The sequence below is a fragment of the Perognathus longimembris genome, chromosome 3 (genome assembly GCF_023159225.1).
Source record: "Perognathus longimembris pacificus isolate PPM17 chromosome 3, ASM2315922v1, whole genome shotgun sequence".
In the NCBI taxonomy this organism is placed as follows: domain Eukaryota; kingdom Metazoa; phylum Chordata; class Mammalia; order Rodentia; family Heteromyidae; genus Perognathus; species Perognathus longimembris.
In genome coordinates, this window is record NC_063163.1 from 1,396,009 (window position 1) to 1,408,096 (window position 12,088).

Genomic DNA, 12,088 nt, shown 5'->3' on the forward strand with positions numbered 1-12,088 from the left:
CAAAACAGGGTCTTTTGAACCGACGGATCTCAAGGCGGCTTTACCTTTTCACCCTTTTCGCCGTAGAAACCGAGTCCTCTGTTGCCCTGCGAAGACAAATGGCTCGCGTGAGTTTTCCAAGGGCCACAACAGCACTGAAAACGGCGGTCCCTCGGCGGGAGGGGGTCCGGAGGGTACCCCCCCCCCCCCTTCCTCTCTGCAGCCCAGGGGAATGAACACACAGCTTCTGATTGATTTTTGTGTTTTCTTCTTTCCCTCCTGGGGGGGGGGGGGCACTGTGCCCGGCGGGGGGGGGGGTCCCCGCCTCGGGAGCGGGTTCCCGGGTCACCGGACGTGGCTCGGCCGGGGGCGCGGGGCTGTTTGCGCTCGCAGAGGCCGCCGGGGGGTGGGCAGTGGCGGTGGTGGCCGGGGTCACAGACACAGGGCCCGGCTGGCGCGGGCGTGGGAACAGGCGGGCGGGAAAGGCCGCCTCTGGGTCGGGGCGGGGATGGCCGCCCGATTTTTCCCACCGCACCTCAGGGGTTCCGACACGGCGGGGGGGGGGGGGGAGGTGTCGATCAGACGCTTTCCTCGTGGACACGGTGCAGTTTGGACCTGGTGGCAGTTTGGCCCTGCCCTCCCCCCGGCTGCCCTCCGACCCCGGCGGCTGGACGCGCCGATCCTCACGGCTCTCCAGCTCTCCAGATTCCCAGTGTGACCGCACGCGGAAGCAAGACCGCGCGAGTTCGCTTCCTGTGCGCTGGTGTGCGGGTACCGGGGCTGGAACTCGGGGCCTGGGCACGGTCCCTCAGCTCTTTTTATTGTGCTCAGGCCGGCACTGTACCCCGCGAGCTACAGCCTTACTCGAGGCTTTTTAATGGTTAGCTGGAGACGAGCCTCAGACTTTCCTGTCTGGCTGGCTTTGCGCCGTGCATGACTCGCAGCTCTCCGCCTCCTGGGCAGCGAGCGCCACAGGCGGGCGTGAGCACCAGGGCCCGGCCCGCACGCTAGGGGATTTGCCAACGAGCCATGGAGCATCTTAACACATCCGGGCACGTCGTGAGATCCGTGCTCAAGACCAACTCTGAGGAGCTCCCAGCACGGTTCCCGTCCTCCTCTCCACACTACGCAGCCATCTGGGGACCCCCCCCCACCCTCACGTGCCCCCCTCCCACCCCCACAACTTACTGGCTGTCCTTTTGGTCCAGGGGGTCCGGGGGGTCCCTGTAGAAATACAGACGGATCCGCTTAGGAGCTGTTTTGTGTATCCCGGGACCCGGCTGGCCCTGGGAAGGCCGTGCCCCCTCCACGGGGAGCCCCGGCAGTGGGCGCGGAGGGTCCCCCGTGCCTCGGCTGGTCATCCCTCGGAGAGGGAGGGAGGGCCGGGCCGCCGAGCCTCGGAACTCGCGCGTGTGTTTGGACTGCCGGCCCCGGGCGTCCGTTCTGGCTCCCCCGTGGGTCCCAGGCTGGGTCTGCAGCGAGGCCCTGGGTGGCGGGCGCCCTCCCGCACACTGGGAACGGATCTGCAGGCCAGCCCGGCAAGCCGGGGGTCTGCGTACGACTGGCGCCGTGCGTCTTCCTGACGCCGCCAGCCCTGGCCTCCTCCTCCTCCCTGAGGATATTCAGTGCATCGCGAGATGCGTAAGCCCAAAGGAGTGGATTCCAGGGTGATGGCTGGGGGGTGGGGTGGGGTGGGGTCAGCCTGTCATCCGCAGATGAGAATCTGAAGCTGTTAGATGAGGTGCACACCCATGACCTGTGTGTGTGTGCGCGCGCATGGGGGCTTGAACCCAGGGCCCGGGTGCTATCTCTGAGCTGTTTTGCTCAAGGGTGGGGCTCTACCACGTGACCACATGAGCTACAGCCCCACTTTTTCTTTTCTTTTTTTTTTTTCTTTTGCTGGTTAATCGGACATGAGAGTCTCACGGACTTTCCTGGTCTGGGCTGGCTTTGATTCTTTTTTTTTTTTTTTTTGGCCAGTCCTGGGCCTTGGACTCAGGGCCTGAGCACTGTCCCTGGCTTCTTCCCACTCAAGGCTAGCACTCTGCCACTTGAGCCACAGCGCCGCTTCTGGCCGTTTTCTGTATATGTGGTGCTGGGGAATCGAACCTAGGGCCTCGTGTATCCGAGGCAGGCACTCTTGCCACTAGGCTATATCCCCAGCCCCTGGCTTTGATTCTTGATCCCCAGATTTCAACCTCCCGAGCAGCTGGGATTAGAGACCTGAGCCACAAGCAGCCTGACTGGAGCTAGGGTTGGAGCGGAAAAGGAAAAGCTCAAAAGGACACCATCTGTGTGCTGGGGCCAGCCAGCAGCCATGCTGTCACGGAGCGAAGAAGGTCTCGCCACACCCCGCCGGTTCATCCCGCCGGGCGGAATCCCCCCGTGGCCGGCAGAGCTGCCCGCAGCAGCGATCTCCCGGCAGCCGGCAGGCAGGCAGGCTGGACGTGTGTGCCGTGAGCGGGCGACCAGAGAGGTCGAGGGCTCGTTCTTGGGTCTTAAGGGCAAGAGCAGCGCGGGGGAAGGCCCGTCCTGACCCCATGGCTCCCGCACGCCCCCTCTGTGGGCCTCCGCCCCAGCCGAGCGGCGTCGGCGGCGCGGTACTCACCGGTCTTCCCGGAGCTCCGACGGGACCCATGGGGCCGATGGGTCCGGGGCGGCCAGGAGGCCCCTGCGGATGGGCAAAAAGGGCAGGCTCTGAGCACAGGGCACGCGGCCTCCCCAGCTGTGCGTGGCGTACTCCCGTGTCACAGAACTCACCTGATAGCCAACCAATCCGGGCTCTCCGCTCTCGCCCTGCGTGGGAACACAGCGAGGTTAGGGGTGGGCATTGCTCGGCAACGTCCCACTTAGTTACGTGTCGGTCCCGTCTCACGCCCGTGTCCCTGCGGGCGCGGTGGCCACCTGTGGGCGCTCGGGGACGCAGCACGCCTCACGTTGAGCTTCAAGGATTGGGGAACGAGGCGAGGGGGTACCCTTCCACTCACTGACACGTCCCCAGTGCAAATGAGTCGGTTTTTAGATTAAATCACAATTTGGGGTTATCCCATTCATCTACGCATTCCTGCAGCGCATTCGTTTTTGTCTGTTGAAGCAGTGAGAACTATGCCACCCGGGCTGGCCTTGAACTCGTCCCCCTCCCGACTCTCCCTTCCAAGGTCTGGGGTGACAAGCTCGCCACCCCCAGCTTGAATCCATCCGCGCCACTCCGGGTGAGTTCACTCGGTGGGGTGACCAAGTCTATCCCCTGGCCCCGTCCCCCTCCCACAACCGACGTACCCGGTACTTGCTGCGTTCCTCTTCGGGCAGTGCGTACGGTTCGCCTTTCTGCCCTTTGGGTCCTTGGGGCCCCTAGATGAGCAAACGCACCAGGGTGAGAAGAAACGCATCTCTGTGAGCACGCGGCACGGCCGCGGTCATTTGAAGCAACCCCACCCCTCTTCACGCTCATACTTACTGGGGACCCGGGGAAGCCCCCCGAGCCGGATGGTCCCTGCGGCCCCGCGTCGCCGCTGGTCCCGTTGCAGCCGTCGTAGCCGGGCCTTCCCCTGGGCCCGCCTTGTCCCGGGTGCCCCTGGGAGAGGGAGACGGGGATGAGGCTTCGGCCCGGGGAGGATCACGCGCCGAACCGCGTCCTCCACGCGAGTCCGGGGGGAGGAGGGAGAGAAGATGGGGGAAGGGAGGGAGGAGGGGGGACACGGGGGCACGAGAGGCGTCCACGCCTCCTGGTTTCCTCTTGCCCGCCCCCCCCCCCCGCAGGGCGCCTCTCTCCACAGACGCAGGGGAGGCTCCGTCTCAACGGCCCACGGCACCCCGGGCCAACAGGACAGCTTTCCCGTCATGCACCTGGATTTCAGTGCCCCCCCTTTTTATTTTGGTCTTACACCTCTCAGTTGCTTTGCACTTTGATAAGTAGCATTTTATAAGATCAGAGGCACCGGGGCATTGCGCCCTTGTGTTCCTCTCCTAAGAACGCCGTCCTCTCTTAACTCGGATCGACAAAGGTGCAAGACAAAAACCTTGGGGTCCCAGGACTCCAAGACAGAGTCTAAAGAGCCGGAGAGAACAAGCGGGTGCGATCGTAGGAATCGCTTCGCTTTCTGCCGCTGGTGCTTTTCTTCTTCGTTCGCCTTCACCGCCTGTCCTGGGGAGTGCCGGGTTCTCCTCCCGCCTGCTTTGCAGGCTGTTGTCTCGGTCCGTTCCTTCGTTTCTCTGGTGGACCCGGGGTCCACCTGAGCCGACCACAGAGGGGACACTGACCACAGAGGTCCCATGTCGTGGCAACCCTGGACTCACGCCATTTATTCTGCTGCCTTCTCCCCTCCTACAGTCTCTCTGTGTGGGGGGCTCAGGACCTGAAGGGAAGGCCTCAACTCGTGGTCTGCTTGCTCCCTTCCTCCTCTTCCCTGGTTGCAGCCCTGCTGGTGTAGCCGGGAGGGTGGGGGGTGTCTTCCTTCCGTGTGTGTGTGTGTGTGTGTGTGTGTGTGTGATCCGCACATACGTGCGTGCACTCACACATATGTGCACCACCTGAGCCTCCTGCCGGCGTGCACACGCACACGTGAGTCCGTGTGTGACCCCGCGCGCGTGCGTGCTGCGTGCGTGCGCGCGTGGGCGGTGCGAGCCGGCGGGGGGGGGGAGGCGCGCACCGGTGAAGGGCACATCTGCGTCTGTGTGCGGGGCTCAGGAAGCAGATGTCTCGGAGTCTCAGCGCTTCAGGGTTGTGATCAGCACCCGCGCCCCCGGGGTCAGAGCCCGCCGGGAAGCCGGCCCTGGGAAAGGCGCTCGAGGCCGCTGGTGGGGGGAGGCTGCGAGTCAGGCTCCTTCGCTGATTTATTTTTTTTTTATGCCGCAAGAAGTAAAGTAAACTAGGTTACAAAAACACGTTTTATGGCGTCTTGAGATTTTTCTCATGGACGGATGCCGCCTCTGGCTGTGCTCATCTGGTGTGCGGTCACCGCAGGGAGTCCGGGGGGACCACGGGGGGGGGGGAGGGGGCTTTGTTCTGCCCGTGCTCTCGTCTGACCTGACCGCTTTTGGTCTTGCTCGTTCGGGGGTTCCGAGGGCCCCCCCCGCCCCCCGGAGCCCCACACCCCGCCAGCCGGCTCTAGTTTCTTATTACGCAACAGCGGGCGGCTGTCACCGAGTCAGCCTGTTCTGAAGCCGAGCCCGTGAAGATGTTTGCGCCCCGGGTTTTGCCGGCGCACGGCACGTCACGAACACCAGCGTTCTCGTCCAGCACGCTGCCGGGGTCGCACGCACGCACGCACACGTCAATGCTCCCCACGTAAACACTTACGGGAATCCCGTCGGCCCCAGGAAACCCAGACACGCCGCGGGCTCCCTGTGGGGGGGAAGAACAGATGAAGCCGAGCCCCAGCGCCCAGCCCCCCCCCCCCCCCCCCCCCGCCCCGCCCCGAGGCCCAGGGCACCGGCCGGGCCGCCTACCACGTCTCCTTTGGGTCCGGTGATCCCCGGGATGCCGCGCTCGCCCTTGTCACCTTTGCGACCTTGTAGTCCGGGGAATCCTTGCAGCCCGGGGGGCCCACTGAACCCCTGGGGGCCCACGGGTCCCGGCTGGCCCTGCGGGAAGAGCACACGTCCGGGTTCACGACGGGAAACGACTCACCCTTCCTCGCAGTCACCGCCGCGCGCAGACGGACAGCGCCGTCCACCCTCCGAGGGCCGGGCTCTCCGGAGAGCACGACGCCAGCTCCGGCTGCTCCTGGGCCGGGGAGGAGCGTTCGGACGAGGGGTGGAGGGCGCGGAGTCGGAGGGAGAGAACGGGGCACGGGAGAAAAGGCGACCCAGACGACCCGAGTCGTCACTCAGCCTCATACGTGACTTCCCGACGTGACAGCGTGGGCAGAACCGGAAGAGGGGAGCTCGTTACAAGAGCCCAGCGGTCCCCTCCAACCGTGAAATCCCACCAAGGTCGCAGTGACGGGAAGCGGGTGCCGGAGGCCCGGGAAGCCGGGATGGGGAGTTTTGCCTATGGGGTTCAGAGACGCAGTTTGGAGAGAGAGAGAGAGAGAGAGAAGATTCTGGAAGGATGATGGTGACAGCTACACAAGGCCCATCACAGTGTATTCTTGGCTCCCAAACAGTGTCACTGAAAATAGCCAAAAAGGGTTCATGATGTTATTTTTCACAATAAAAGCTAAAAAAAAAACCCTAAGCGTACATTAAAAAATAATAAACTTACCACATGGAAAATCGAGTGACAGATCAAAGTAAGGGGGCGTCCATCTTTCCTACATATGCGACAGCCACACCCCAATGTGGGCACAGAGCAACTGGGGAACCCCGTGTCTCCTTAGCTTTCTGTGTCTGCTGAGTAAACTTCCTTTCACATTTCCACCCCATCATGCCGGAGGTAGTGGGAGGAGGGATGGGATGGAGGATGGATGGAGGGAGGAGGGATGGGGTAGACAGAGGATGGATAGGAGGGAGGGAGGAGGGCTGGGATGGAGGATGGAGGGAGGGAGGAGGGCTGGGATGGAGGATGGAGGGAGGAGGGATGGGATGGAGGATGGATGGAGGGAGGAGGGATGGGATGGAGGATGGAGGGAGGAGGGATGGGATGGAGGATGGAGGGAGGAGGGATGGGATGGAGGATGGAGGGAGGGAGGAGGGATGGGATGGAGGATGGAGGGAGGGAGGAGGGATGGGATGGAGGATGGAGGGAGGGAGGAGGGCTGGGATGGAGGATGGAGGGAGGGAGGAGGGCTGGGATGGAGGATGGAGGGAGGGAGGAGGGCTGGGATGGAGGATGGAGGGAGGGAGGAGGACTGGGATGGAGGATGGAGGGAGGGAGGAGGGCTGGGATGGAGGATGGATGGATGGAGGAGGGATGGGATGGAGGATGGAGGGAGGAGGGCTGGGATGGAGGATGGAGGGAGGGAGGAGCGATGGGATGGAGGATGGAGGGAGGAAGGAGGGCTGGGATGGAGGATGGAGGGAGGGGTTCAGCGCTATCACTTGCATGGCTGGATGGCCTGGCCTTCCACCCACCAACCACGGGGGGGAGGGATGAGGGGTGGGCTGCCCCCGCTGGCTCTGCCTTTTCCAGCCGGCCACATGGACGGGCCGTGCGGAGTCCACTCACGGAGCCCCGGATCACGGTGGGTGTCCGGATGAGCGGCGCCGTCTCCCCTCCCGGCAGCAACGGGGGAGAGACGCCCCCAGAATGCCGCGGCTCCCCTCGGGACAGCGCTGTTCTTCCCAAACTCCGGTCTCGTTCTTTGCCACGAACCCCTTGCTACTTCCCAAAGGCTTTAAAGCATGGGGGGGGAAGAGACCTCCAGATCGCGGGCACCCCAACAACAAGGTCAGGGGGTTGGGCCCTGGGGCCCCCTCTTCGCTCTGATCGAATCCGTACTTTCAACAAGATCTACACGCAGGATGACGCCCTTCGCCGAGCCCCACGCTGGAAGGGGGGTGTACCAGGCCTGCGCAAACACTGGGGGATTTGAAACCATCTCTGCTCAGGAGCTAGGGAGAGAGAGGCTCAGGTGGTAGAGAGCCTGTGCACAGGGGCCCTGAGTTCAAACTCTAGTTCACCTCCCCTGCCCCTTGTAGGTTTTCGAGGCCTTTCTTCCCACCGCAAAGGGCTTCACTGCTTCCTTCGGTCTCTTTCGTCTTTCACCACCTGTGCTCTTGCGGGGCTCGTAACTGACCTTCTGGCGATGGGGTGACCCTTACACAGCCACCGTTCCTGAAGCGTAGCCTGGAAGGAGCCCCCCCCCCCCAAAGCCTGGGTCCCCTGGACGCTCACCCCCCAGGGCAGCGGAATTTCCGATGGCTGCCTCTGCCCACGGCGGTGGGGGGGGGGAGCGGGGGGATCTGGCTGTATCAGTCTGCACTCTCAGACGGAACGGACGCTCTCCAGGCCCGTAAAATGAAGTCATGAAGACAAGCGGGCCACCCAGGTTTGCGGAGAGGAAGCGCGTCCTATCGGCAGGCCCTGCATCTGATCAGATAGGTGAGATAGGGTGGCTGGGATCCAGGATCCAGGCCGGGGGGGGGGGGGGGGGGCGGGGGAGGAGGGCTCTGGAATGCGGCCCCCCTCCTCCTCCTCCTGCTCCTCCGGGAGACATGTTCCTGCGAATGCGGGGACCAGGCGGTTCTGGGGGGGGGGGGCGGACCCTCGGTGACAGGCCAGGCAGACACACAGGGCGAAGCCATTGTGACTCGGGGGGCTAAAGGGGATGGGGAAGGGGGTGCGTCTTGCCAACGGGCTGCACCGAAAGCTACCCGAGAAGGACGTTGGTTCTGGCGGGAGGTTTTCAAGTCCAACTTTCAACTTTCTCTTCCCCGGCAGCCTGGGCGGGGGTGGGGGGGGGGGGGTGGGGGGTGGGGGGTGGGGAGAGCCGGCCGGAGCGGGAGGCGTGCAGTTCCGCGGCCGGCCACCGGGCGGCAGTGCGCCATGCTCTCCAGGCTGGGGGAACCGGGGGGGGGGGGGGGGGGGCCTGGCTGGCAGGGCAGCGTGCGCCCCGGCTCGGGCGGCTGCTGGGTGGCGGGGACTCATCTTGGGGGGCGGGGGGTCCCAGGATGAGCCCCTCGTGGGCCGCAGGAGCGAGCCTCCCGTCCTGCCGAGGAAGATTCCTCCCACGGGGAGCATTGGGCCCCCGAGGGTTCGGCCCCCGTGGGTGAGTGACCTTGGCTATGTGTTAAAGGTCAAGGTGAAACCGCACGCACCATGGCCCGGAACCCAGCTCAGCCTTCTCCACTGCATCTCTTAGAGCATTCGTAGTTGGGAGATGCCACCCCCCCCCCCAGGAACCCCGGGGAATCCGGGCCTGGAGAACAGTCCCACGGTGCCGTGCCGGCGGACGCCACCGGAGGGCGCTGTCTCCACCCGCCAGGGTGGGTGGCCGGTCTCTGGCCAAAGAACAAAGGACCGGGCTCTGCCCTGGGGGGGGGGGGTGCTGGGTGCCCTGCATTCCCCCTCCAGTGTCTGCGTTGAGGGGGGTTCTGTGGACCCACACTGGACAGCCCCCCCCCCCCCCCCCCCCCCGTCATGACAAAAACAGCAACGCACGAGGGACGGACCTCGGCTCACCACGCAGACTGGAAACCCGGGGCCGGGGTGGGGAGGGACTGGGCCGGGGGCGTCCTTACAAGATGAGCGAGCAGCAGTTCTCCTCCCCAGCACAGAGGGCGCCGCAGGGCCTCTCGGGAGAGCAAGTGAACACACACGCGTGCACACACACACACACACACACACACGCACGCACGCACACACGGCGCCCCGTGACCAGGGAGGGCGAGCGCGGGCCTGGCGCACAGATGCGCTCGCCCTCCGCCGCCGGGACGAGCCCGGTGTTTGGCGTTCCTGAGGCCGAGGCCGAGCCGCTCGCTGCTGAGGACGCGCCCGGCCCTGCGTGTGGCCGGTGTGTGGCGGCGGCCGAGGTCCACCTCTGTGTGTGGCCTTCGTGCGGCTGTGGGGTGGGCCGGGAGCCCCGGGGGACGGGGAAACGGGGGGGGGGGGGTCTTTCTCTCCTGGCAGACAGCGGCCCCGCCAGTCCGTCACAGCTCGTCCCTCCTGGAGGGCCTCTCTCCGGCCTGGGTGTGTGCCCCCTGAACGCTCATCTCACTGTCTCGCCCTCCCCTTCCTCCTCCCCTCCAAGCCCCTGCCCCGGCAGCACCAGAGCATCCGTGGCCTCCATCGCCTGCCCCAGGGCTCTGCCCCCCCCCCCCGGGCTCTGCTCCTTCCCCACCTCCTCGCCGCCTGCTGGCTGTGGGGGCCCCACGCCCGCCCGTGGAGAGGACGCCCTGGCCACCTCCACGTGACACCCCAGGGCTCCGGTGACAGGGCTCAGGGCGGGATGACACCCCTCCCCGGGGCGCCTCCACTGACCCGCCTTCTCACTGTGCCGCGGAGCTCCCCACCCTTCTCCTCCCCTCGCGCTCCGTCCCACGCCTGTCCGCACCGGGACCCACGCCCAGCGTCGGGCGGGGACTGGTGCCCTCGAAGGGCGGGCTGGATCACACGTGAAATCCGTCCGTCCCGTCCGGCCCTCCCCCGGGGACGGGCCCTCCTGACGGGCCCAGCAGCGAAGCCCACCCGTCCCTGGAAGGCTAGACACACCACACACATTACGGGTGTGTGTGTGTGTGTGTGTGTGTGTGTGTGTGTGTGTGTGTGTGTGTGTGTGTGTGTGTGTGTGTGTGTGTGTCGAGCGCCCTGATGACTTCCCTTCCCAGACAGCAGCCAGGCCGTCCGGCAGCACCCGGCCCCTTTCCCCCACCCCCCCACCCCCCAGGAAGCTGGGGGTGTGTGTGCCTGTGACCCCGGGATTGCAGCCAGCCGTCCCCAGACCCACAGACCCACCGAAGACCCCTTCCCCAGCGGCGCAAGCCCGGGCCGAGGCCCGTCGGACCGCGCCGGAGCCAGGCTCGTCCGCACGGACGGCAAAGTAACAGGTGGGGATTTTCTAGAACGAAGGAGGACTTTGAAGAAGCTTTAAAAAAAAAAAATGAGCCGCGCTTCAGTTCCCATGGGAAGACGAGCACACAAAGGGAACACCGCCGTGTCCCGAGCCTCGGCCTAGCAGGCCGTCCTGGTCCCGCGTGGGGGTCCCCGCCGCTGGCTGGCGGCGGACGCAGGCCCTCACCGGCCGGGCGGAGCCGCGGTCGAGGGTGGAACTGGACCCCGGCCTGGACGGACGGGGAGTTCACAGAGCGGAGCCCTGCTGAAGCCAGCGCCACGGGAAGGGAGAAAACTGGGACGTGTGTGGGCGTGTGGCTCCAAGGCCTTCGGAAGATTCCGGAAGTCCAGCAGATGTTTTTGGTTAGGAGGCGTTGGAAGCCCCAGGAGCTACAGTTTCTTCTTCTCATCTCCTTTTGAAACGTATGTTTATTTATGCAACATTTCCCCCCCTTCAGTGATAGTTCTCCGCTCATCTTGCAAAACGGAACCCTGGCTGAGCGGCGACAAATGGGCACCTGAATCGAGGAATCAAGAGTTAGACTTGATCCACATCTCCTGTGGAGGTCGATCCCACTGTTGAATACCCCCGGAAAGGTATTGCTCCTCACTGTAGCTTGTTAATAAACATTTGAGTTATGAAGACACACCGAGCCCCGAAAGACAAAGATTCTCTTTAGACCGACGTTTCAAGAGGAGCAAGGTGAGTTGATCTGTCGAGAAGCTCTAGGATCTCATTTAAATTTCTCATATGCTAAAGAACATTCCCATTTACATAGCACCTAACAATTGGTCTTCGAAAGGGACTTAAATGGTGGGCTATGTTTTTTAATGTGTGTGTGTGTGCCAGTACTGGGGCTTAAACTCAGGGCTTTACAGTCTTGCTTTGCTATTCCCACTCAAGGCTGGTGCTCTACCACTTGAGCCATACCCCTGCTTCCTGATTTTTGTTCACAGACCTTTCTTCCCCAGTTGGCTTTGAACTGGGATCTTCAGATCTCAGCCTCCTGAGTGAGCCACCAGTGCCCAGACCATGGCTGGGTCACGAGCACAGGCCACGGGGGGGGGGGGGGGGTTACTTGTTGGGCAGTGGCTACTGGTAGCATAGACATCCTGAATCCACCCTCGCTAAAGCCCTGAACTCCAGCTGGATGTATGTTTTGGAGAATGAATTTGATTGCTACACAAGGTTACTGGACACATTAGGAATATGGAACAAATTCAAGAACATTGGATTCTCTGGGCCCTGGGGAGATTACTCAAGCCATCAAGAATTTTAATGGAGCATCGTACAGAAGGAACTTCTGCAATTATCAGGCCACAGAAACCATGACCAGAGTGAGCCTCGCCCGAGCAGCCTTCTCCCAGGCTGGAGACAGAGCCGTTGCTCTCCAAGAGCAGCAGGTGGCCTATCCCTGGCCTGCCAGGAAGATTGTGGAGTCCAAGGATAATCAGATTAAAAAGTAAATCAGGCCAGTTGTGTGGGAATCTACGTTTCCCACATGCTCGCGGGCCCCTCTCCTAAAACTGAAGTGATTTTTGAAAAGCTCCAATATTTTCACATATTTCCTAAAAGTGGATTGCATCACCCGGGAGGGGAGAGATTTCACAAGACAGAGTGAGCTCCACTTAGAGGGGCGTGTGTGTGTGGGTGGGGGGGACAGGTAAAGGGGTTCG

General features: G+C 63.4%; 1 protein-coding gene across 1 annotated transcript in view; it reads right to left on the reverse strand.

Moving 5' to 3' along the window:
* The window catches only part of Col4a2 (collagen type IV alpha 2 chain), a 92,380-nt gene that overhangs the window by 20,907 nt on the left and 59,385 nt on the right, over positions 1-12,088 (reverse strand). Inside the window, 8 exon segments of the mRNA XM_048341095.1 lie at positions 45-86; positions 1,168-1,203; positions 2,588-2,650; positions 2,740-2,775; positions 3,259-3,330; positions 3,437-3,553; positions 5,279-5,323; positions 5,428-5,562. Coding sequence (XP_048197052.1) covers positions 45-86; positions 1,168-1,203; positions 2,588-2,650; positions 2,740-2,775; positions 3,259-3,330; positions 3,437-3,553; positions 5,279-5,323; positions 5,428-5,562 — 546 coding nt within the window.